This window comes from Rhineura floridana, chromosome 5, assembly GCF_030035675.1.
Source record: "Rhineura floridana isolate rRhiFlo1 chromosome 5, rRhiFlo1.hap2, whole genome shotgun sequence".
In the NCBI taxonomy this organism is placed as follows: domain Eukaryota; kingdom Metazoa; phylum Chordata; class Lepidosauria; order Squamata; family Rhineuridae; genus Rhineura; species Rhineura floridana.
This window is the reverse complement of record NC_084484.1, coordinates 13,689,824-13,714,757: the sequence shown is the minus strand read 5'-3', so window position 1 is coordinate 13,714,757 and position 24,934 is coordinate 13,689,824. Positions and strand designations below refer to the sequence as shown.

At 40.1% G+C, this 24,934-nt stretch overlaps 1 protein-coding gene across 2 annotated transcripts in view; it reads left to right on the top strand.

The window, feature by feature from the left end:
• Nucleotides 1–24,934, top strand: part of DIAPH3 (diaphanous related formin 3) — a 208,530-nt gene that overhangs the window by 36,675 nt on the left and 146,921 nt on the right. For both annotated transcript variants that reach the window (XM_061629956.1, XM_061629957.1), the window contains exons 10-16: nucleotides 12,024–12,134; nucleotides 12,510–12,628; nucleotides 15,104–15,220; nucleotides 16,670–16,788; nucleotides 18,726–18,790; nucleotides 19,845–19,949; nucleotides 22,309–22,650. In XM_061629956.1, the coding sequence (XP_061485940.1) occupies nucleotides 12,024–12,134; nucleotides 12,510–12,628; nucleotides 15,104–15,220; nucleotides 16,670–16,788; nucleotides 18,726–18,790; nucleotides 19,845–19,949; nucleotides 22,309–22,650 (978 nt within the window). The remainder of the gene's footprint in view (nucleotides 1–12,023; nucleotides 12,135–12,509; nucleotides 12,629–15,103; nucleotides 15,221–16,669; nucleotides 16,789–18,725; nucleotides 18,791–19,844; nucleotides 19,950–22,308; nucleotides 22,651–24,934) is intronic.

Sequence of the window (24,934 nt, the reverse complement as noted above, 5' to 3'; positions counted from 1 at the left end):
ATTCAATTTTATCTGTTAATTTGTTGGTTATCCTCATGGGTCAAATGTTTTCTGAAGGAATCTGCTTGGCTCTCCCTGGCAGTGTGTGTCATCATTTTCCATCTGGAGCTTACAGCAGGTGCTACAAGCACTGCAGAGTCCCCCTCAGAACTGTGCCCTTTTGAGTGCTTTCTGTCAAGGTCCTTTTTCTAGCAACTATCACTTTGGCTAGACGGGTGTCAGAGTTGGAAGCACTGTCATCGGCCCGCCATCTCTGCGTATTTCATAAGGACTCTGTTGTTTTACGCCCTGATCCATCCTTCCGACCCAAAGTAAAACTGTAACAGTTATCAGTAGTAGAATGCTGCAATGTACTGTACCATTTTGAAAAGTTGTTTCCCCGAGAACTGAAGTCTAACAGTGATGGATTTTTAAAAAAGCAAAAACAGAACTTGCTTGTATTGACCAGAGTTTTGCGGAGTTTAGGGGCTGTAGACTGCTGTAGGACATGTATACTAAATGATGTACTTGCCCAGACTTCATACTTGTTCTGAAAAAAGAACCATATCTGAATAGTGGTTGGGCTTTCCACCTTAACATTTAATGGTCTTTGGGGTGTTGGATTTGTATTTCCAAAAGTATTTTTCTTAGTGTAAGAACTTTCTAATGAGCAGTCTAGTCAACCTCCGTGCCCCCTTGCATGGCAATTATACTTGAAAACAACCTCTATTGTTGCCAATGGAAGGCTGCTTTCAGTGCTAATTGGCTGAGTTAACTTCTCTACTCCCAGCTGCAGTCGTCATGATGAGAACCACCCCCTCCAGCAATTAGTCAAAATGCTTTTTAGAAGTCTGAATGCTGCATAAAGGAGAATAAGAATCTGTCTGTGCTGTGTGTACATATGTTTGTGTTAAAAGTATTTTTATCCTGCTCTTCAGTGGAAAAAGGCTCCTTGAATAGCTTACAGTGCTATGTAATAAGACCCTCAGACTTATATAAGACAACAGGAAAGGTATCGGGGGGGGGGGCGGGGGGAGGAAAACAGCAAACCTGGGCGCTAGTTCTTACAGTTTTTGTAATGGGTGTATGGTGGTGTGTGTGTGTGTGTCTGACCTCACCTGTTTTGGCATCACCCATTACTGTCCGTGGCCCCTGGAAAGCTGGCTGCAAGGACTGCTGGTTTGAGTACAGCTTCATGCTAAGTGTGTTTCAGTAGCCTCTTTAGGGTCAAGGATGACATTTGATGAAGCAGGGTGTTAAAAATGCTCCTAAAAGGGGAATATTTAATCAGACTATTTCATGTCCTGCCATGAACCGCTTTTACGGTTAAAATAATAAGCTAATATTCTTAATAAGGCTATTAACTCTTACCAGTCTGCTAAGTGGGGTATGCTACTAACAATCATCTTTGTTTTTTGAGCAAAATTTAAATAGGCAACCTTAAAAAAAAAATTGGAAACTTTTTTTACTTTTGCTATTTATCTTCCTTAATGATGGCTCCACTGGCTGTTATACTAATTAGAGTTTTAGTAAATTAGCAGAGTTTAGCTTAGTGTAGCTTGCTCAGTAGTCTGTGCTGTGTGAGTGTGATTTTACCTAAGAGAAAGAGAATTTTTACCTTACTTTAAATCACTCAGACTTAGACTTGGTTTCAAAATAAGAAAAAACTATTTTATTAATAGAAATACATACTGGATAGGAAAGGTGCTACTTTCATGGGTTCTCAACAAGGGGGGAATTCCCCCCCGGGGGGGAATTTTAGGGTTCCAGGGGGGGAATTGGGACACTATTCAGCAAAGTGTGATGTCCTGTAGATTATGTACAATCTGTAAAATTGTAGTTTGTTTTTAATTTAATCTGCGACATTCAATAAAGTTTATTGAATGTCACAGATTAAAATCGATTCTTGAACATGCAGCATTATTTTCATTTGCAAAATTAAATTATTATTTAAAGGCCAGAAAGTGCTCCAAAAAATTCTGTTATAATATAAACTAAGAAATTTTTCTCTCACGAGAAACACTACCGTCACTCGCGAAACGTCAACTTGCTATGAGAGACTATCTTGGGAAGGGGGGAATTATATTCTGAACAGTGGTGAAAGGGGGGAAGGGAGCAAGAAAGGTTGAGAACCACCGATCTAGCTAAATAAGTTTGAGGCTGCAATGACCATGCTTGGGCATTGTCCCTCATGGTAGAGGAGAGGAGACAAAGAGAACACGACTCCTCCTTTGGTGGTCTGCACAGAAGAGAAAACAGGATAGTGAATCAGAGGTATGTATAGCTTCCAGAGACATATCAGTTTACAAGGAAGGAAGGCAGACAGAAAAAATGACCACTGGTCAGCGGCAGCCTAGCTAGTTAAGAGGACTCTCTCTCCCCATGCAAAGAGAAACAAATGGGACTTGTTCTTGTCACATGTCTAACATTTAAAATAGCTTCATTTTGTAGATTGCAGATCTTCTGTCAAATATAACATACAATGTGTGTGACAACAACCTCATAATCTGAAGATGTAGCATGGAGCAAAAAGGCCAAGGGCAAAGTCTGTAGAAGAAATAAAACTAGTATCCTGGAGAAAATCTAGAGCAAAACAAGGCAACAAGTGAAAGGGAGAAAATGTGAAAGGGAATAAGAAGTATAGGGCATAAGTAGGTTAGAGACACTATAGCGGAGATGGGGGAACCTGTGGCCCTCCAGATGTTGCTGGATTGCAACTCTCATTATCCCTGACCATTGTCTGTGCTGCCTGAGCCAATGGGAGATAAAGTCCAACAACATCAATAAGGCCATGGGTTTCCCATCTGTGTACCATCTGGAAAAAGACTTGGGGCGAGCAGCAAGATCACAAAGAACTTTAGAAGATTAAAGAATAACAACCAATTTAAACCAGAAGAGGGAAAGGAAGCAAATTGAAATGATGGTGCATAAGCAGATCAGTGACTTAAAGTAAGCAAGAAAAATGCTCACAGCTTTTAAGCTGCAGATTTTAAGTGGAAGTAGAGAAGCCGGTGAGTAGAATTCTACCATCTAACCATGAAATAAGGGCCTCAGCTGATGTTTTGTTAGACTCTGAAACACATTTTGGGAATAATGAAAGAACCAGCAGTGAAGAAATGTAAATGAAGGTGAAGAGATGAAAATGAGAAATCAAAACACTTGGATTATGAGCATGAGGTGAAACTGAACTGGCAGAGTTTTGGTTATGGGTAACTTGAGACAATGAGTAACCATGAAAGAGGGGCGAGGCAGATTATGATGGAGGCCAAGTACCTGGAAAAGATTTTTAATAGATCTGTCTGTGTTCCTGTATACACCGGTATGCAAACTTGTGAGTTACTTTACCTATGGAGGTGTGGTATTGTGGATCTTTGCTTTGATGCATGCCACAGGGCATACTGCACTGCACCTATACATACTCAGCTGCTTAGGGAAATTATTGAACACAAGAGTCTCAATTTGGGTTACTAGAATAATTTCACAGTGCCAAAATGGTAGTCAGTGAGTAAAATGATTTGTGGCTGAAGCGCACATGCAGTGTTGTAGAATGGCAAGGTGTTTAACTGCAGGATTATGGTCAGAATATCTAACCCATGCTGCCTGGACCAACAGTTAATACTTCTATGACAGAGAAGCAGACAGAAGTATAGAATCCAATGGTTGCCTTATAAAGACCAAAGAGCAGTGCTACGGATTTGGCTGGGTTTCAGTGGAGGTCTAGATGATGCCAGGACACTATTCAAATGCAAATGAAGTGGGCGTAGATCACACAATGGAGTGAGGACAAGAAGATTTTTAAAAATGGAAGTGATAGAGTTGGAAGGAATTAATGTTCTTGGTTGTCTGTGGTGTAGTGGTTAGAAGAGGGCTCATCAACCTTTTTGGGTTCATGGGCGCATTTGAAATTTTGAGAAACTAGTGGGGGCAACAGGCTGCAGTGGGGCAGGCATATACATATAAAAGAGTAGAAAAGGACAGGATCACAAAATGTATTTAGTAAATGTATATCCCACTCTTCTTCCCAAGGGAGCCCAATGGTGCAAACATGGAAGGCTTTAATGTTTGAAACGTGGGTATATAAACAGCCAAATGTGTTCCAGGAACCTCATTTGCCAGGAAACCCCCCCCCCAAAAAAAATCTGTGGTGGAGGTCCTGATTGTAGAGAGACTGAAATATTTTGGCATGGATTTTTCAACTGATCCCCACTAAGCCATAGTTCACATCTATCTCGATGGACTGAATTGTAACTACAGTATTACTGATCTGGCACATGCCATGCTGCAAAACCATAAATCTGAATAGTTTTCATGTGAAGTTACACTGCATGAATGGATTTCTCATGAGTGGGTGAATGTGTCACAAGGTTCACCCCTGCCATTGAAAACACCACTCCCAATCAATCATTGAAAACAGAAATAAGTCCTTGGCCAAGCAGCCCACAACTTTCACAACGTGAGAGGGCAAACCAGTGAAGTATGTTCCCATAGGTTCCAAGTCCACTATTAAAAAAATGGTCAGGAGACCAAGGAAGCACTCACTGGCATCACAACCACCAGTACAAGGGGGGCAGGCAGACAATCCCCTAACTTCTTGCTCCTCCAAATTAAAAATAACATAAAAAACAAACTGGCCACTCCCAGTCAGGAGAACTGGCTCTCATGAAGGCAGCCAAAGGTTTATGGATCTTCCCCTTCTCCCAAGAAAAAAACTAACAAATTGAAACATGTGTTATCTTCCCTCCACCACCACCAAAGTAAAGGTTTCTCCTGGCCACTCTTGGGCAGGTGCAACAGCTACCATGAAGACAGCCAAAGGAGCGAGATTCGTCCTTTCAGCTCTGATCCCCTCCCATATATTTTAAAAAGGCCATTTAAACAGATTCAAAAGTTTGCTTTGGGCAAGTGCTTACTGTTGCAGCTACTGACAGAAGGTGGGTGGACAACTGAGTGTACCCCATCTGTTCCAGCATCCTGCTGCATGCCCCATCCAAAATTCTCTGTTATTATATGTACTGCAGCCACCCCTGCTTTCTTACAAAAGGCTAGTGTCCCTCTACTCCAGCCTTTCCCAACCAGTGTGCCTCCAGATGTTGTTGGACTACAACTCCCATCAGCCTCAGCCAGCATTGCCAATGGTCAGGAAAGATGGGAGTTGTGGTCCAACAACATCTGGAGGCACACTGGGAAAGGCTGCTCTACTCTATTGGTAAAATAAGTCTATGTTGCATCCAGAATGGAAGGGGAGAGAGCTATCCAATCACAACTGGTATCCAATATTCCTGGCTTCCAATCAAAACTGAGAATGGAGGGGCATTTTTATAGGTACAATTTCTAGGGGAACTCCACGGGTGACAAAGCAGATATTTCCAGGCACACTGGTGCCCTTCCTGGGTTAATGGATGAGACTGGGACCTACGAGAGCAAAGATCCCTGCTCAGCCATGATGCTTATTGGGTGATCTTGGGCCAGTCACTGTCTCACCACATAACCTACCTCATGGGGTTATTGTGAAAATAAAATGGGGAAAGGGTGGAGCCCTGTACACCATCTTGAGCTCCTTGGAGGAAAGGGTGGGATATGAAATGTAATGAATGAGGAGAGAAGGAGATGGTTTTCTGAGTTTCGCTGTGATCCAAAGCTATGCAGTCACAGGCCAGTGTGTTTCGCTTTTAGATTAGATACTTCTTGCTATCAGATGTCCTGTTCTGGTCATTCAGAAGAGCCCACGGCACAGCAGGTCTATTGTTACAAGTGCTAAGGATAATTCCTAACAAACAAATAGTTCCAAAAGGGATTGGAAGTGAACTGAGGCCTTTTAAGCCTCTGCTTCCATTTCATCTCTTCTAGACTCTGCCCTTTTTTGGAGAACTGATGTCTCTTAAAGGGCCAGTCCTTTAGACTAAAGGTGGGCACTTCTTTCCTATATTCTATGGCCTGCTGTTCAAGATATTGTGGGGGGTACTTTTTGCCTGTGAGGATCCTAACTCCCAATCTATTGGCCCTGGTGCTGTGGGATCAGTTTCAGTGGTCTTGTGGTTACCAGCATCAGGCTCAGAGCCAGGAACCCCGTCTGCCTCCTTTGCTAGTGAAATTATAGCCTCCACCTTTGTGTCCTAGACCCTTCTGTACTCTGGAATGATATATATGAACATGCAGGAAAAACACAATGGTCAGGTGGTCAAAGGTTTGTGTGACTTCATAGATTGCCCTTGAGCCCCACAATCATGCAGTTCAGAAGTTGGCAACCTAGGTCCTTTAATCATAGTTGAAAAATACAAAACTCCCTTGATTAAGAGGTCCTTACTAGCACCAGGAAAATAATGAACACACAGATGAGAGAATGGGGGGATCTAGCTAAGGCTGGAGTGGTCTGTATGGAAATTTTGTTATGCATCTACTTTTCTAAAAATAATACATAATACTAACTACAAGGATCTCTCTAAGCTGTCAAGGGTACAAAAGTTTATTAGTGATGCCACCCCTAGACACTGTTCTCTTCAGGGGACTTTCCTTTTTGGTAAAGAGACATTTAACGAAGTACTAACTGAAATGAAAAGCAAATGCAAGGTCATGCCTTTCACCCTCAAGAAAGATAAAGCAGTCTATAAAAATTCTATTTTCCATCCCCAAAGAACACCTTATCATTTTAGAGATTTCAGAAGCTGTAAGCCAGTTTGGAACAGAACCAGATTCAACAAAAACCAGAATTTCTATATTTCCAGGTCTAGCACTGCCCAGTCCAGGCAGAGTAAGCAGCAGTTCTGATGCCACCCAAGCCTCTAGTGCAGGAGTGGGTGGGTGTACAACTGTTTTATTCTATCAGACATTCACAACAGACAACCTTATAAACCATAAAGAAAGGCTATGAAATAGAACTTGTTTAGTGCCTTTGGGATGGCTTCCCCCTGTCCTCAACCTCCAGGTCCACAGAGAAGACTCAAATCATTCAAGCAGCAATAGCTCAGCTGGTAGAAATATGGGCTGTTGAATCAGTGCTTGTGGGAGAGAGATTTTACAATATCTGCTCGATCTTGTTTGTCGTTCCCAACAAGATGGATTAATGGGACATAATCTACTTCAAGTATCTGAATGAGTTTGTAAAATATCACAGGTTCTGTGCGGAAACTATACAGATGATCAGGGAGGCCATTCAGGAACCGGACCAGATAGCTTTGCTGGATCTAACATAAACATACCTGCACATTCCCATTTTTCTAGACTGTTGCAGATCTCCACTTTGTTTGTGGAAACTAGCACTTCCAATAGGGACCCACCTCTAGTAGTCACAAAGTTGATGGTGACCATTTTGGTGCATCTCCACCAAGAAAGAAATTAATCGGTATCCTTATCCAGACAACATCCTCATTGGTCACTTTCCCTTTCCACAGTAGTTAGGGACTGATAGATCACTCCCTTATGCATGGAGCAGCACGGCTTACTGATCAATTCTGTCAAAAGCCATCTACAACCAACTTGCAGAATAGTCCAGCTTAGTGCAAATCATCAACACATCACAAAGCACACTATCCCTCTCCCACGACAAGATCCTCAAGATTTGCAAAGCAACAGCACCTCTTATTAGGACTAGTTTAACAGATCTCTTGACATTTTTCCTAGGCATGATGACATATGTCATTTTGGGGTCCAAATTCCACTCCAGGACTCTTCAATGGACCCACCATCACCTACTAGAAAATTTGTTTCAAAGCATCTGACAGGTTTTTTGAAAGAAATTGCTCATGAGCATAATCTCCTGATTTTTCTGACTGCACATCAAACAATAATTCTGAAAATTTCACCAAGGAAGTTCCTATCAAAAGATCCTACCAGAATCATTCTGACTACCAACACAAGCCTCCATGCCTGGAGGCCACATTTTAAAAAATCTATTTATTTATAAAAGTATTTAGTTACAGTCTTCTCACAAAACATCAGCGTGGTGTACAACAACATAAAAAACTTCAGAAGTAATATATCTTGAACCCAAGTTGTTCAGGTCTTTAACACGAGAACCTTGAACCTGGCCCTATAGCATGTGGGCAGCCAGTGTAGATGTTTTAACAGAGATCCACAAACTTGCCACTGCATTCTACACCGCCTAGAACTTCTGGAGCAGGTTCAAGGGCAGCCACAAATATGGCCGTAGCTGGTGTATCAGACAACGCAGATAAAAGGCACTTCTAGCCACCAAGATCACTTGAGCCTCTAATGACAAAGATGTCATTGTCAGGGTTGGATGATTCAAGGTAACTAGTGTCAGACAAGCCTGCTGGCTGGAATTATATACTGTTCACCCAACCTGAGAGCTTTGCACATCTTTCATTTAGCTTATCTCTTGATTCCCATCAACTACACTACACCCAAAGTTCATGTAAATAATCAAGGCGGAGCAAGGTCCAAATCCCTTCACAAGCCTGCTCTCATGGACAAAAACCTACTGGGTTGTATCATGGCTCAGTAGATCAAGGAAAAACTGAACAGATGGTGAATACCAGGATACACATCTGGGTGAATGGATGTTGGACCAAGCAATGAAGCTGGCCCATCCAGAAAACTGAATGCAGCCCACTAGTTGATCTCTTTGCTTCTTCAACCAATAGACAAATGCAGTGCTTCTTCCATGTTCCAGACTGAGGGTTGTGGAAGCAATTAATTCCCTATTGTCTCCATAGCCACAGGGATTGTCGGTCTTTCTATGAGCCTGAATCCTACACAACATCCAGAAGGACTCTGAAGTGTGTTGAGCACCATAGCTATATGCCTTCTGTTGGGAGGTTAAGTTGCATCTCTTTGCCTGGGCCCTATGGGAGTGTTTCGCTGATATTGTTTCCCTCCTGCCATATTTAGTGAATGTTTTAATGTTTATATTTGGAATTGATATGTAAGATGTTTTTAAAACTTTTTTTGTGTAAGATGAAAGATGCAGACAAACTGAAATGGGTTCAGAGGAAGGCAACAAGGATGATCAGGCGAATGGAAACAAAGCCTTGTGAGGAGAGACTGAAAGAACTGGGCATGTTTAGCCTTGGCAAGAGAAGACTGAGGGAAGATATGATAGCAGTCTTTGAGTACTTGAAAAGCTGTCACACAGGGGAGGGCCAGGATCTCTTCTCGATCTTCCCAGAGTGCAGCACATGGGATAATGGGCTCAAGTTACAGGAACCAGATTTTGACTGAACATCGGGAAAAACTCCCTAAATGTTAGAGCTGTACAACATTAGAACCAATTACTTAGGGAGGTGGTGTGCTCTCCAATACTGGAGGCATTCCTGTCGGCTATGCTTTCAGTTGGATTCCTGCATTAAGCAGTGGGTTGGACTCGGCTTTATAGGCCCCTTCCAACTCTACTATTCTATGATTCTATGTTTTGTTTTAATATATTTTTAAAGATGTTTTGTTTTTAATACATATATATTAATAGTATATATTTTAATATATTTTAAAGTCTGAAGCATTTTTGTTGTTTTGGTTGCTGCCCTGGGCTCCTTCTGAAAGGAAGGGCGGGATATAAATTTAATAAATAAATAAATAAAGTGTGTAGTTTAATTCTAATTTAAGGTTTTTAATGGTTTAGATTGTTTTGCTGGTTATTGAAGCTTTGGCTGGTAGCCTAACTGCAACTTACTTACTCATTTATCGCCTTCCACACACATCTCAAGGCGATGTACAAGACACAATAAAAACAGCCTTAAAAACAGTTCAACACAGCAAACAATGGAGGATATATATTAAAAGAAATACAAGGAGACTTCCATGACAGATACCCATTCATCCAGCTGGAAAAGCCCACCGGAAGAAAAATATTTTCTATTGTTTCTGGAAAGTGGAGATAGTGGGCACCTGTCGTATTAGAACAGGAATGCAGCCACATTGAAATTCCTGCTCTAAGTTACCGTGGAATGGGCTTCTGATATCTTTGGAACTTGCAGAAGAAGCTGTCCCACAAACTGCAATGAGTTATTGAGAATATAAGATACAAGGTGGTCTCTTAAGTAACCTGGTCCTGAAATGTATAGGGTAGTACCAACATCTTGAACTTGACCCTGCAGCAGATTGTCAAACCCTGTCTGGACAGGAATGATCTATCACCATGCGTATGTGTTGGTAATCTTTAGCTTAAATTACTGTAATGCATTATAAGTGGGAGTGCCTTTGAAGACAATTTGGAAAGTTTAGACAGTTGGTGCTGAATTCATCAACCAGATCAGTGAGTTAGATGAGAAGGTCTCAACACATTACACTGATTCTGGTCCTTCTGCACTAACAATTAGTTTACTGACTCAGTTCAGTGTGTTGTTTTGACCTATAAAGATTTATGCAGCTCAGGATCCCAATACGTTGAGGACTGTCTCTCCCCATATGAACGAGCCCAGACCCTGTGGTCTTCATTGGAGGCCCTTTTCTATGTGCCTCTTCTGAGGGAGGTGTGGAGGGTAGCTATATGAGAACAGGCTTTTTCAGTGGTTGCCCCTCCATTTGTGAAATGCTCTCCCCAGGGAAACATACCTGGTGCCATCATTATTAGTTTTTAGGCACCAAGCTAAGACTGTTTACCCAGACTAAGTTAGCCTCTGCTCTGGTGATCCACTTTATGTGGGGTGGGGTAGGTCTCATCCTTACTGTATTGTTGGATGACCAATTTAGGCATTTCATACTTTGTTTTTTTAAAAAAATTGGCTTCTAATTGATTTTGCTGGTTTGTATTTTATTTTGTTAAGTCACTCTAGACATTTTTCTTTTATAAAATTACCAACATGCAATAAATAATAATAGTAAAATAATGGGCTTTGCCCTTGTGCTCTTCATTGAAGGGTGGGTTATAAATAAATAGAGAGGCAAACTGTCAAAGGAGAAATGAATTGTCCACACTTCCAAATAACATATTTCCAGCCTAATATATCATGTCTTCCAAGGCTGTTCATATGTTGTACATCAGAAGGCTCTTCCAAAGTACTCTCTAGGAATCTACTCTATGACACTCCAGATGTTTTCCCTGGCTGTGCACACTCTGACTCTACCATCTGCTTTTTCTAGTTTTTCCAGAAACCTTGGCCCAAGACTGTCACGACTTGACTGGACCTAAAACTCCCAAATATATAGCCAAAACATTCTGCTTCCTTTTCTTTGATGCCCTGGACAAGCTAAATATTCTATGACATTCCAGGGTTGCTGCCTTTAACTCCAGGATTTGGAGGAAATACAGGAGCAGGGAAATGTCAATGCCTTATGATTTAAACTTTTTTTAAAAAAGAGGCATCTTCAGGATTTATTATTGCATTAGTTGCATTTGCACAGCTTTCCATAATGTGCATGAGCAAGCTGCAGCAAGCCTCAGACTTGTATGTTCCCCCTTTTCTTGCATGGCTGACAAGCTTTTGCTTCGGCTTTCAGCTAAATAAGGTTTCTTTGTCAGCCAGAACAATAAAACCATGCTTAACTAAGTATGATTAGTTTAAAACAATCAGTTCTGATCTCTGAAGCTTCCTTGTTCAAACTGACAGTAGTGAACATTGGCCACAGCTGTAGATCTGAATGAAACAGCAACTTGTAGTTAACCAAAATCAAATGAAATCTTTAATGAAAACTTCCAAACTTCTTGTGGCCATGCGGGGAGTGGAGGTGGAAAGGAGGGAGTATTATGACTTTGTTTCTTCTTCTGTGTATTATGCTAAATTACAGTTTAGTGTGATTTGTGAAATTTATTAGGAACTTCCATACATATTTTGTGTAGTTTAAATATTTTGGATTTGGGCAAAAATTAGATTGTATTTATCATTTGTTATTTGAACTGATAGGTCATTGGTTCAAGTTTGCATACATTTCTAATGTGTTGGTTGTGCACCATATAGTTTAATGGCAAAAATGTTCACGCAGTTGTCATCTAAAATGATGTTGATATTCTCAGTACGCTGGGATGTATGTCATGGTAATTTGATACTTCTGCACTTGCATCAATAAAATATCAAGTTATTAGCTCTAAGCTAAGCTCAAGCAGTACACCATAGTTGGGTCTGCTTTGTCCTGAAACGTTGTGTCTCTTGCAGGTAGCCTGTATGCAGCTCATCAATGCACTAGTTACATCTCCTGATGATTTGGACTTCAGGCTCCATATAAGAAATGAATTTATGCGCTGTGGATTGAAAGAGCAATTGCCAGTAAGTGCTCTTAGAGTGAGAGTTTGTGTGTGTCATTGCGTGTGAGAATTAATATTTAAATTAGATTTATTTTGGTTGCGGAAAAGTTGTACAAAATCCCTCCTAGTATAATTTATTAAGACAGAGAAAGAAAGATTGCATATAAAAATCTATCCCCAAATGTGTAGATTAAAAATGGAATAACAAACATCTCTACTACCAGCTTTCCTTTGTGTAATGTGTTCACAGTTGGCTTGAAAATATAAATTTTGTGTATTTGAATAAGTTAATGTAGATTTTCCGCAGTACCTTGCTATGTTAAAAATTGGATTCTGTTCAAAATAGCTTATATTACTGTGCAGTCATTAAGCACTATTGTTTTTTTCCCTATTGTAGCAATTGAAATGCATAAAGAATGATTCTTTGGATATTCAACTGAAAGTGTTCTGTGAGCATAAAGAAGAAGACCTGATTGAATTTTCCCATCGTTTAGAAGATATCAGATTGGAGTTAGAATATCCTTTTGAAAAATGCAGATGAGGGATTAGCAACAAGTATTCCAGTGGTGATGCCCTTTTTATGAAAGTTGGAAGTGCTGATGTGGAAAATGAGGGTCTGCATATTATACAGCCACGAGAGTGGCTGTATACTCTAGCCAGCGTGGATTTTTCACATTCCGCAATGTAACATTGAAAATAACTCCCTTCCCATTCAGATGCTTCCATATGCTTATTTGAAGTTACAAAACTTATACTCCTGAACCCAGAAACACTTGGTTAACAACCCTGTCAATTTATATGGTGATAAACAAAACAGTCAGAGAGAACTGAGAGTTCAAAGTCTAAAGAGAGAGGAAAAAATGCCAGAGCCCTTTTGGATTTTTTTCTCTGAGTTCTCATAATCTGTTGAAATTCATTGAAAATCAACCATGTTCACAGAGTACCCGTAATCCTGTTACAGACCTTGCCCCATACACTGACCTTCATCTTCTGCAGTTGAAAAGTTGAAAAAATGCCTGGCTGAGTTTCAATTAATTTAAGAAATTTTTAATTGAACTGAATGATAATGTCACGCATGCTCAGTAAGAACCAACTGTCAGTGTTCTAAAAGCCAGACTCCCAGCTGCTTGGCTTGCCTAATCGGGGCCACACCCACACCAGACTTTGATTTCACGTCAGACAGTCATGCCTTTCCTCAGAATCCTGGGAAGTGTAGTTTGTCAAGGGTGCTGAGAGGAGACTCCTATTCCCCTGACAGAGCTCCACTGGCCAGACTGGTTTAACAGTCAGCTGCTCTGACTGAAGGTCTGTGAGGGGAACAGGGCATCTCCTAGCAACTCTTAGTACCTTTCACTAACTACACTTCCCAAGATTCTTTGAGAGAAGCCATGACTGTCCAAAGTGAAATAAAGGCCTGGTGTGGATGTGATCTGGGACAGCTTTGGTTTAAGTTTAGGCTACGTGTGCCTGCTGTAGAATAAAAAGGTGAGGGAAATGCTGAAAAGCAATGATACTGTTCACAATTTTTTTCTTTTGGAAAGGAAAGGGGCTTCCCCTCTGCCCAGTGCTCACCCACCCAATCTCCTTCCCTCCCCCTCGTCCTACCCTCCCTGCCCCTCCCCCATGTCAGTGTTGGACTACGACCTGGGAGACCAGGGTTTGAATCCCCACACAGCCATGAATCTCACTGGGTGATCTTGGGCCAGTCACTGCCTCTCAACCTCAGAGAAAGGCAATGGTAAACCACCTCTGAATACAGTTTACCATGAAAACCCTATTCATAGGGTCGCCATACTTCGGAGTCAACTAAAAGCAGTCCATTTCATTTATAAGCATGATTGCACAGAAATAAATCCCACTGAAAAGTATGCAACTGAGCAAACCCATCCTTCCTTCTCCTCCTTCCTATCCCCTCCCTCTTGCCCGTTCCCTCCCCTTCCAATCCCCTCCCCCTTCCCTCCTTCCCTGTCCCCTCCTCCTCCTCTTCCCCATGGTCAGTTTTACCTGTCTTAATCATAATTGCACAGGAGTAAATCCCATTGAACTCAATAAGCATGCAAATGATCAGACCTGGCTTTCCCCTCTCCTCTCCCTTCCTCCTTCCTCCCCTCTTCCTTCTTCCTCCTTCCCTGCCCACTCCAGCCATTCCTCCCTCCCTCCTGGTCAGTTTTACCTATCCTAAGCATGATTGCACGGGAGTAAATCCCACTGAACTCAATAAACATGCAAATGATCAAACCTGTCCTTCTGCCCTCCTGCCCCTCCTTCCTACTTCCATCCCCCTCCTGCCCTCCGCCCTTCCTCCCCTCCCTCCTCCTCCCCCATCCCCTGTGGTCATTTACAGCTATCCTAAGCATGATTGCAGTGGAGTAAATCCCACTGAACTCAATAAGCATGCAAATTAATCCATTCTCAGCAAGCTTGCACAGGATCCCATTTCTTACCTCCTGGATTAAAAAGCAGTGAAATTCACCAATAGGCAAAAACCTTGTGGTTTAAGCATGTACCTATATCCCACAGATATTTCTAATCTTCCAAGCTACACAGGAAGTGGATTGGACTGTGAAAGACCAACCCAAATTGTGTTTGCATTTTGACCAATTTGTAGGGCAGTACAATATCTCAGAGAGGAGGTCAGGTCCTCTGCTCCCCTGGTGCATTTACTATGACTGTCCAATTTCCCTGTTTTTTAAAGTTTGATAGAAATATCTGTGGGCTATAGGTACGTTCTTAAACCCCAAGATTTTTTGCCTGTTCCAATAGTGAATTGTTCCAATAGTGAATTGTTCCAATAGTGAATTGTTCCAATAGTATGGGAAAAGGCAGTTTGGGAGCCAAACACATGAGGCAGTTTAGACTAATTTAGACATTTCACACTACATTATTTAAATATTGAAATTATAATTAAAAAACCAAACTTCTGCTTTGAAAAGATTAAAGTAGTTGTATGACCAAAATGCAAATTAGCTGTTTTATCCTTGACTGGATTACTGAACCAAATGAAGTTTACAATGTGGTGTGGAACACTGTTAAGGACACAAATGCGGAAGGCTATTTTCTTTCTATACTTCAGCATCTCTTGCTGATACGAAATGACTATTATATAAGGTAAGGAAAACTTGCATCAGCTCCCATCTTGATATTTATTAGAAAAGATTGTATAATGTTTACTACGTAGAACTTATCCCCAACTGATTTTTCCCCCCTGTAAAGAGGGAATAATTTGTGAACTGATGCAAGTGACAGTTTTATAGGAGGAGGAAGGGAACCTTGGAGACTAGAGCATCAAGGTCAAAATAGACCACATACTTGCCCAGAAAATGTAGTCTGGTTCCAACACGTCTCAGAATTCAAGAGTGCTGCCCTAGGCTCCTGCTGGAGGGAAGGGCGGGATATAAATCAAATAATAAATAAAAAAGAATTAGCTTGCTGCAACATATGAACTATCTTGTAAACAACTGTTCACATGATTACCCATGTGAGCAACAGAATACTTCTGGTGACTTATGAGAGAACTTTGCTCCCTTCCATTATTTTTTATAGTTTGAATTTTCTAGTCATGAAAGAGAAGACTTATTTCTCGTAAGTCCCCTTCTCTGGAGTTTTGTTGGTTAACACAAGTTTTTTAAGCACTTATTTGCAAGCGGGAGCTTGTGACAGTTTAAAACCAACTCAAACTTGCAGTGTAGGGGTATAAAATCTTGCTTCAAATTAGTTCTGATTTTCCAGTTACTACTCAGTGTTACAATTCACTAACACGTTATTTCTGTATTTCTTCCATATATTTTCTCTTTTACTGGCATTTTCTTTTTTGAGATGCTTTTATACTCAAAAATATTTTAGGTTTCATCTGGACGTTTTTCTCCCCTCCTCTCCTTAGTATAATTGTAAGCTGGATGACAATGTAAAAAACTGATCAGAACATGTTTTTATTTGAACATTACTATTGTGCTTTTGAGGCCTAGTTTATGTAGTGAATCAGGCAAGATCCCTTGTCTTCAACTCCATCCTCGGGTAGGTTTTTCTGCTGCAAAATTAAAAGAAAACAAGGAAAAGCCAGAATACTTTGTTTTCACTACCAAGCAATTTGAATGTGAAAGAAAGCATTATTGTAGCTGAAAATCAGTCTACCTGTTAACCATAATTCAAGCATCAGAAATGGGCAATGGGATTGCAAATTCCCATTTTTTTCTCAAGCATAAATTCCTTTCCCTGCTTTAACAATAGTCAAGTGTTTAATCAGTGTTGCAACTATCACTAACCAGAGTACAGTCTTAATCAGATGTTGATGGTTAAAATCAAACCTGCTTAGCTTTGCCATACATCGCTACATGAGGCAGTATAATGTCAGGGTCATAGGAAGTAATGTCCTATCAGGCCTTCAGCCTTCAAGAGTGCTCTTTTCTGAAATTAGGAAGTTGTTTTAATTTTTCTCACATTAAACTGTCGTGCAAAATCTTTACTTCTCATTGGTAACATGCAAAATGAAAGATTTGCGGCTTATTTGTTCATAGAGCTATTCTATAATATGTATTTTTTCCCCTTGCACCTATATAGACCACTATATTTCAAGTTAATTGAAGAATGCATTTCACAGATAGTCTTACATCGAAGTGGAGTAGATCCAGATTTTAGCTATCGTAAAAGACTGGATGTAGACTTCAGTCATTTATTGGGTAGGTTTTTTATATTACTGCTTCATACAAAAAAGCATGTTTGAAAAGATTAGGTGGCAATCTGATTTTCCAAAGAAATTGCTCATAAAATATGTGTACTACCTTTTCCGGCTGTTGAACACTAGGTGCTGTTATACAATTGCACGGCACCAAACTGGTGTGCACCATTGTGTGTTTAAACAGTGAATCCCGATTCTCTAATCCAATGTGATACATAAGCACTTTTCACATTTGCAAATTACATTATCAAGAACGCACATAGAACAGGTTGGGAGTATACCTAAAAAAAGGAAGTATGAAATGTCTTTTGTTGATTTGGGATGATTTTTTCATGTTCATAATAAAGTTTCTTGGCTACTATATCCTGAAAGTCATCCTGATCTACCCCTGCACAAAGAACCTGTTGAGTAATTTGTAAATGGCAACATCTATAGGGATTAAGAGGTGTGAAAAGGAGGTGTGAAAACTGGAGGGAGAAATATCAGTTTAAGATATGCAGATGATACCATACTACTAGCAGAAACCAGTAATGCTTTGAAAGAGGAAAGCACAACGTTTAAAGATACAGAAGACCTCTTGGTTGCCAGGCCTGGCCTCCAAGAGGTCTCCTGTATCTTTAAAAGTTGTGGAGGGGGGAAGGGAGAATTCCACCTTGTGGTTTTTCCCATTACAGAGTTGCAAGAACACCTGCACTTGGCTGACCTTCTCTTCTCCTAAAGATACAGGATCAGTCTCAGGCCATGGACCTGGCAACCCTAAGCCACAGACATGAACAAGATCTGCACAGAGTGGCTCTTGGAGGTCACTGATTCATAGGGTCGCCATAAGTTGTAATCAACTTAAAGGCACATAACAACAACAACATAGGGATTGAGAAGGTCCTGATAACTGTTGATGGAAGATATGCAGGGAAATAATCATATAATTAAATGTTCCTGATGCAAGTACAGTAGGGCCCTGCTTACCGGCGCTTCGCTTTCCGGCGCTTCGCTTTCTGGCGTTCCGCTGATGTGGCGGCTTTCAATTCCCCACTTTAAAGCCAGTTTTGCGCTTTTGCAGCATTTTGCAGCATTTTCTTGCGACGTGCCCATTATTCTCAATGGGTTCCGCTTTACGGCGATTTCCGCTTTACGGCGGCAGTCCGGAACAGAACCTGCCGTATAAGCGAGGCCCACCTGTAGTTAAAAGAATATCAGAGATCAACTTAGCCAGTTGTACTGACTGATATAAAATGATGTATCTTTTATCCTAGTGGCAACTGCTTATATTAGTAACACCAAATATTCCTTGGTATTAAATTGAACTTGCATGAAAAAAGACAAGAAGATTGTATTTGCCTCTACAGAATTGGCCAGTGGTTTTTTTTTTATGTGCATGTTAACACAGTTCAATGATTATAATAAATTGGTAGGTAATGCTGATGACTGCGAAGGGCTTTACTACCTTTGGTCTGCTTGATGAAAAATTCTGCATTACAGCTGCATTTTTTTTGGAGGCGGGGATTAATCACTCATAGTTAGTCAAACACGAGTGATTAATCCCCCTCCCCAAAAAAACTATACTCATTTTGTTTTTAAAAAAAATCTTAGAAAGCAGAGCTGCAGAGTGGAATAATGGGTCACAAATATTGTCCCACTATATACTCTGTTTTCCATAGGGTTGTTGTTGGTTTCTGGTAGCAACTGCACCCTCCACCTGCCTTGACTTCAGAGGTGGCTATGTGTTGACATGTCTTATTCTGCAAAAGAAGAGAAGTAATATTGGGAAACTGAGTCACTGATGGGCATTCTTCCATAAGCATCTATTGATTGCTCTGAAACAGCAATGCTGTGGGTGGAATGTGAGCCAAATAGAGGTCTGCCTAGGGACAGTCTTAGCAGGCACTGAAAACTTTTCAAAAGACTTAACTGTCCCCCCCCCCCGGGGTTTTTTATTAGATATTTGTATTGAGCAAAAGAAAATAGAAGGACTTGAAGAGAGAGCTTCAGAATTCTCAAAAAAGGTTAGTAATTTCAGAGCTGTTCTGTTTACAAATGTGTAACTTCTAATGTATACATGACTTCCAATCTCTTCTGGGACTTGAACAATCTGCTTTTTAAGAGATAAAGCAGACATGATGTACAAGATCTGTGATTTGATCCCAATATCTTAGCCTTAACTTTTAAAAAGCAACCAAGTGATTCCTGAATTGGAATGGTGCAATGGTAATTTAAACTTTCCCCACCATGTCATTTTCCTGATCAAAATCCCCTCCCAGCTCCGTTACATAGTACTTGTTCCACAGTTGCAGGGAGTCAGTTCATCAATGGGCAGCATCTTTACTCTGGAACTCCTGCCCATTGGTATTATCGAGACGCCTTTTCTTCACTGTGTTTGGCACCTGCTAAAACTTTTTTTATTCAAGATCGCCTTAAATATTTTAATGTTACACGTGTTTTAATGTGTAATTTTATTTTATAATGTACATTTTTGAAAATGCTGACTTTATTTGAAATATTTTAGGCTCATTTTTAAAATCTGATTTAATTGGTAATTTTAATGTATATTTTATGTAAAGTGCTTGGAGGTTTTGATAATTAACCAGTATATAATAAATAAATTCACCCTACTGGGGAAATAGACAGATTTTGCTTGTCCTTATTTCCCCAATGGAGCTAATGGCAGCTGGAAAGATTTTGATTGGAAAAACAGTTTTTTGAGGGGGAGGGTCAACATTTTCCTCACCTAACATTGCTGCACAGTCATATGTATATTTTTGTGAAAATTGCCTATTAATATTTCAGCCTATCACTTTTCCTGTGGTGTCATGCTATCATTGCTCAGATCTTCTTGTAGCTTAATTTTTACCTGTTCAATAGTGCACCCTGTGCACGTCTGCTTAGAACTGAGTCCTACTGAGTAGAGTAGGACTTACTCCCAGGTAAATATGCATAGGACTGTAGCTTAAGTGTATGTGGACGATATAACATGTGAAACAGTTAAGCACCAAGGGAGTTATACTAAGCTTTGAAGGAATGAATACAATGATATACAGCACTTTAATTCTTGTGTTTTAGTTCGAAAATGAATTTTTAGCTCATCAAGAGACAAAAGCGCAACTTCAGAAAATAGAAGAAAAAATGAGTCCACTTGAAACAGAAGGAAGAGTTTGTAAATATGAGGTAAAGGAATCTTTTATTCCTTAAATGTTATTTTAAATCAAAATAATGGAAAACAAGTTTGCACGTAATGATACAACTGGTTATTATAATAAAAATTAATAAAAGGGCTTCACTTTTTTATAAATACATTTAGTTGTCATTTTTATATTAACATTATTTTGTTAACATAATGTAAACTTTATGTTGTTAAAGGTAACTACTTTTTTAACCATTTGACAAAATGTTGGTCTTGGGCCTGGGTTCAAAACTGCTGACTGGTGTTATTCCATGCTAAACTTGTAGAACAGGAAGAACAACGCACTGTTTTGAGATTAATGTGACATGGATCGCAAAATATTTCGCATTATCCCAGTCTTCAATTGCAATTTTATTTACACTTCTTTTGGAGTCAGTCTTACTGAACACACTGTGACTTACTTCCAAGTAAGCATGTATTCATTTGTTCGGGCTAATGAACTCATAAACTGTTAGTCACATTACTTTCAAGAGAATGTTGAAGTGAATATACTTATGTTCTAGGACTAAAATTTTAAAGTAAATTATGTTGCTCTTACTAAGCAACTATACCTTGAGATCAGTTTTGTAAACAAGACGAAAAAAGTTACAGCCTGAACATAGTTTTATCAACTTTTTACCAGGATAGTGGTTTTTTAAAAAAAAAAAGCTGGCTGGTGGAGGTGAAATGGTCTTTCTGTTCTTCATATGTCAGCTGACTTGGTTTCCATTCTGGCTGTAGATGAAGGGATTTCCCTTCCTCTGCAGCTAGCTCCTGTCCCTTCTCTTTTTACATCTGAGGTGGGTGAAGGTTTCTATGATGTCTGAACCTGGAAATGGTGGTTTAAGGGTTCCCTCTACATCAGGATATGAAGCCACCAGGTTCAGACATTATAGGAAACAGTGATTTAATTATGGAATCTCTTGTCAAAGCTGGATGAAAATGGGAGGGACAAAAGGGATGCATTGGGAATAGTTAGTTCTTTGATCATGAAGTCTGAACCAGGTCTTAGTAAGTATACTCACCAGGAATACTTAGAAATGTGAAGAAGTACCTTGTGCCCTACTTTATATGGATATCTCAAAGTAACCCATTGGATACTTTCAATTTCTTGTGTAACAAAAGAGCTTATATAGCAACCTTTTATTAGGTTTCATTTGCAAAGGAGGTTGCAGTATCACTTATAAGAGCCACAGTTTTATATTTTGTGTACGAGTAGTCATTTTAATATAAACTTCTGTATTTAATTTAGGCATTTCACATAGAATCCTAATATTGGTAGCATTTTGTGTAATATATTCATGTTTTCTCATATTTTATTGTTATTTTTTAAATTCCCCTTGGAAAAGTATTGCATTTTTAAAAGGATATTTATTTATTTATTGCATTTGTATACCGCCCCATAGCTGAAGCTCTCTGGGCGGTTTACAATTGAAAACATTAAAAACAAATATACAAATTTAAAAACACATTTTTAAAAAGCAATTTAAAAACACATGCTAAATAAAAGGATAGACAAATTCATGTAGGAAGACTTTTAATCATAATAGCTAAATGGAGCCTCACATTCGGAGACAATATACCTCTGAGTAGCAGTTGCTGGTGGACACAGAAGATTGGGTGGGGATTCTTGCTACTGTTCCTTGTTTGCAAGGTTCCTAGGAACATGTTGCTGGTTGCTGTTGGAAACAGGATGCTAGACTAGATGGACCTATAGTCTCATTCAGCACAGCTTCCAAGTTCTTATGTTTCTGAGCTGGTAGAAAATTAAGAGATATGAGCAACATGTATTGCACAAATGTTGGGTCTAATCTGCAAGAGGCTTTTATATCTAAATGCTAGTTCTTTGTATTGCGCTTGGTAGCAAATGGCTAGTCAGTGCATCAGTTGCATGTTCTTGATGATCTATGTAATCACGTAATTACTGGATGGATAATAGAATCTAATCTCAAATGGTCAGATTGTCTGCATAGGCATCTTTTACATTCTGTATCGAATTTACAACAGAGTACAGTAGGGCCCCACTCATACGGCGGGTTACGTTCCAGACCCCTGCCGAAAAGCGAAAACCGCTTTCTTCCCCGGCCTTTCTTTACCCCCCAGCATATGCCGGGTACTCATTTTACCGACCACGGATGGATGGAAGGCTGAGTGGACCTCGACCCCTTTTACCGGAGATTCGACTTCCTCCTTCCGTTAGAATCGAACTCCGGCCGTGAGCAGAGCTTCGGCTGCATTACCGCTGATTACCACTCTGCGCCACGGAGGATCTGTAGTTAGGCTGAGTTTAATAAGTTTAATTTCATGTTTGATTAAATTATGTTTAGAGATTGCATTAATAAATTTGAAAATTTTATTTTTCAGAATGGCTTGATAACTAATGGGATAGGTGTCTGTCCGGGGACATCTCTGGAAGGACAGGTAGCTCCACTCCCATTAGCTGAAGCAGCACCTAACTTATTACCATCATCAGCATCGTTTACTGGAGCTATGCTGCCGCCGCCGCCGCCGCCACCACCCCCATTACCATCTTCATTTACTAATGGTTCAGGAAAGTCTCCTTTTGGTGTACCACCACCACCACCACTACTACAGACATTGCCAGGAGCACAGTGTTCTCCTCCTCCTCGTGTGTTGCCTTTTGGATTGAAGCCTAAGAAAGAGTTTAAACCTGAGATCACTATGAAAAGACTAAACTGGTCAAAGGTAAACAAAAATGGAAATTATCTTATGCAAAAGTGGAAATAAATTCTACGACACTGCCATTTACCTATTTATTTTTATTGAGTTATTTATTAAGATAATTTTACCCCACCTTTTAGGACAGATGTCCTCACAAGGTGATGTACAAAAATAATAACACATATAAGATCAGTTTTAAAGTGGCAACTATGTCCTTTAAAATAAAAAACATTAAAATAGATGCAGTAGGTGATAAAATTCATAAAATGTTGATTGAAATAAAAATGTCTTGAGTCTTTTTCAAAATCACTAATGAGGGAACATGTATACCTTCTGGGGGATTTTATTCCACAAGTATGGGGCCATTACTGAAAAGGCCCTGTCATTGCTACTCATCAGCCTAGCCTGTCTTATCTTACTGGCCAAAGAGCAGGGCCCCTGAGTAAGGCTCAGGTTGGCACATACAAGTGCAGATGGTGTTTCAGGTAAAGTGGTCCCATCATTCTGGTCTTTCAGGTAATGTGATCTTAACTAACTAGGGCTTTCAAGGCCAAGGTCAAAACATTAACTTGGGCCCATAAGCAAATAGGTAGCCAATATTAATTTACAGAATAGTTGTAATAGTCTTGGGTCGTCTAGCTCAGCCTTTCCCAACCTTTGGGTTCCCAGATGTTGCTAGACTACAATTCCCATCATTCCTGACTATTGGCCTTGCTGGCTAGGGTTCATGGGAGTTGTAGTCCCATAGCATCTGGGGACCTCAAAGTTGGGAAAAGTGGGTCTAGCATGCTACCACATTCTGTACCAACTGAAGCTTCTCAGCTGTTTTTAAAGGTGATCTTATGTACAACACATTACAGTAATCTAGCCAGGATATAACCCAACAACTATGATTCAAGTAGCAGCATCTAGAGAGGTAATGTACTGGGAATTTCGAGAGAAAGAGGTACTGGATTCCCTTTCCACTGGGTGTTGTGAAGCAGCAGAACCATGAATGCTGCTCAATCAGTACGGTGCAGGCAATCAACCAGCAGTGCCTAGTCCACCCTAGTGTGTGCCTTCATAGCATTGATTCAGCAGGCCCTATGCCATAGCTGCCATGTGATGCCTGCCAATAAAGGGATGAGTTTCCTTTCCCCATTGATTGATGCTCACCTTACTCCCCAGCATGCCACCACATCAGCTGGTATTCCTGAACCTCTTTTCTTGCAACATTAAAAATAGGTAATTGCCATTTGTGTTTAGAGCTATGTAGCTACACTTTTACAAATCTATTAAAGGTGGTGATTTCCATGCTATTATGGCTTAGATAGTGCTGGCCCCAATGTGCCCAAGCCAACAGCTCAGTTGTTGTCTGCCATTATGCTAGTATAGTGATGGATACTATACAGCTCTCAGTGAATAGTTGTAGCATACATTCTAAGCCTGTCTCATCTAGGCTGAAACAGAAATATAGTAACTACTCTAATGTAGCAATTAATGTTTTTTGGGTTAACTTTTTTGTTTTTTATTTAATGGAGGAGGACATTAAACTGGATTGTCATTTGCTTGCAATCAGCTGCTTAATTCCTGTTATATTCAACAAAAGTGCAGCTCCTTTGAATCTTTATGTTTTACATTACCTTGGCATCTAATGCTAATAACCTAAATGACCCACAGAGGACATACCTTCAGTCGGGGATTAGTTGTGTAAACTGCCACAGAAATGTGGATATTTATAAATATGCTGAAGAGACCAAGGATTTGTGTTAAAATTAACTGCTTCTTGTGAGGTATACTTAGGTTGTTCTGGCTTATCGTGCTCGGAGGTGTCTAGGGACCCAGGCGACTTTACTCAGTGAAAGAGGATGGTTCAGCAGCACAATTATTTGCAAAAATGGAGAGGCCTAAACTGGACAGTGCAGCACTGGTGCATTCTGCTCTTGCTGCTGCTGCTGCTGCTGGTTGTCTGGAAACATTTGATTATATAGCCACGAGAGTGGTTGTATACTATAGCCAGCATGGTTTTTTTGCATTCCACCATGTTAAATTGAAAATACCCCCATGCCATTCTGATGCTTCCCATAAACTCATTTCAAAACAAAACCTTACAAAACCTATAGTCCTGAACTCAGAAATGCTTGCTTAACAACCCTCTAAATTTTCATGGCGATACACAAAACAGTCAGAGAGAATCAAGAGTTGAAAGTGTAAAAAGAGGGGGGGGGGAATCCAGAGCCCTTTTGGACTTTTTTCTGTCAGAGTTCTCATAATTTGTTGAAATTAATTAAAAATCAGCCATGTTCACAGAGTGTCTATAATCCTATTA